The sequence below is a fragment of the Plutella xylostella genome, chromosome 13 (genome assembly GCF_932276165.1).
Source record: "Plutella xylostella chromosome 13, ilPluXylo3.1, whole genome shotgun sequence".
In the NCBI taxonomy this organism is placed as follows: Eukaryota; Metazoa; Arthropoda; class Insecta; order Lepidoptera; family Plutellidae; genus Plutella; species Plutella xylostella.
The window spans coordinates 2930951-2932968 of NC_063993.1; the positions used below are offsets into that span (position 1 = coordinate 2930951).

General features: G+C 37.5%; 1 protein-coding gene across 1 annotated transcript; it reads right to left on the bottom strand.

Moving 5' to 3' along the window:
- Positions 1-282: 282 nt before the first annotated feature.
- Positions 283-1023, bottom strand: LOC125489342. The gene has a single exon (XM_048625019.1). The coding sequence runs from the start codon at positions 1021-1023 to the stop codon at positions 283-285; it is 741 nt and encodes a 246-aa protein (XP_048480976.1).
- Positions 1024-2018: the final 995 nt, after the last annotated feature.

Consider the following 2018-nt stretch of genomic DNA (forward strand, 5'->3'; position numbering starts at 1 on the left):
AAAGATTCCGGGGAGCATAGAAATGACGTACCTGGCTGGATTTTATCAATGTTGGTTATTAGATTATTGTTAATCATAGAATCGAATTGAACTTTTTGGAATAGAGTGACTCCAGAAGAATGCAGCTTTGTTTGTTACATTGTTTTCAATATACTTGTTTTTCTTAATAATTGATTTTGTCTCACACATATCAAAATACACAAAATATAAAAATAAATTAGTGAAAGGTAAACTACTATTATCTATACCTAAGCTATCCATTAAGAAAATAGTGATGTCTAGTCATTTAGGAGTACTCATTGACATAAGTTGTGATTCTTCTTTTATTTCAATATGTGGTGAGTCTGGCGTCTTACGAAGAAAAACTCTTCCATTACTTGTCCAGCAAAACTTGTAGCCCTGGTTTTTAGCAAAGTCTCTGGCAAGGAAGAAGAGTCTTCGCGCTTTGTTTGTCAGAGCTTCAGAAATATAAACTGGTGTATTCAGCCCTTTATAGCCTATATCTGCAGCACAGAGACGCCTGTCAGAGTGTTGCTTGTTGTGCGCTTTTGCAGCTTTCATCACATCATTCTTCAAAACAACAGAAGTTAATTCGGCTATAATTGTGCCCTTGCCGGATTTTCCATTTAACCGATATACGTCTCTTATATTTGTCTTATCAACGGCTACTTGTAGCGCTTTCCCAGTTTTATGAACGATATCACTTAGTTCAGCTTTAGATTCATGGTTTTCCGGAAATGGAACATTTCTAATCTCAAAGCATGATGCCTTCGAAACCCTCTGCATATCTTCAAGTTTTGATTCAAGGGATGCTATATGCAGTAAACTTTGTTTGCGATCCGCTTCAAGAGTTTCAACTTTTTTCTTCATTTCCTCGTACATGCAATTTATCATGGACATAGACTTTTCAATTTCTTCGTTACTTCTGATAATATCTTTATTTTGCTTCTTTATATCAGCAACGTCCGAAACCAGCTTATTAAGAAGAGTATGTTGAGTTTCTTTCCACTCATCAAACATCATTTTGAGTTCATTTTTGATAGATGGAAACTCGTCTTCACTTGAACGCTGTCTTTTGCTTCTTTGGGACACATTTATTTTAGATATGTCAGAATCAGATGATGTGTGTAGCAAGCCACCACGTGGCGGAGTGCGTTCCAGTTTGGACATAATTTATGAAGTTCGAAGTCTTCGCGATCACACCAATGATGCAGTGAAACCAGGTAACTTGGTCTGTATTCGACTTGGCGTTTGTAAGGATGGGCAGCTCAATAAACGTTGGACAGTTTGTTATGCCAGTTACCTTGATCTGTGTTCGCTTATCGGCGATAAACGAAGCGTAGCTCAGCTAACGTTGGACAGGTGATTGTGGGCTCTTCACTTCTCAGCGCGCCTGGTACTTTTCTTGTTTATTTGCGTAATATTTAAATGTTTTATTTGAATTTTGGGCAATAGCAAATTACACGTTTAGTCGCTATCGCGGTCCGAGGGGAAGACTTGAAAGGTAGAGAGTGTTTCCTGCAATTCATTTGAACTTTCTGATACAAAAATTATGTCATCTGCAAACCTTAAGGATGTCATATTATGCCATTATTTTTATGCCTCTGTCCCTCCAATCAATTGATCTAAAAACCTCTTCTAAAAGGAAATTGAAAAGCGGTGATATTGGGTCGCCTTGTTTCACTCCTTTTCTTAGCGGAAATGTTGGCCCTTCCGTCTCTAGTTTTATTGAGGCCATGCTTTTGCTATAGACTTCTTCTAGGATTTTTACATATCCGGCATCTATTCCATGGTTTTGTAAAGCGCGTAGTAAGTAGTTTTGATTTATACTATTGAATGCTTTCGTAAAATCAATAAAGCAGATATAGAGTGATTTATTATATTCTGAGTACTTTTCAATGATCATATTTAGAGTGTGGAGGTGATCCATTGTTGAGAACCCTTTTCTGAAGCCAGCTTGCTCAACCGTCTGGTTTTCATCGATTGCTCTGTAGAGCCTGTTTTTCAGAACTGTCATG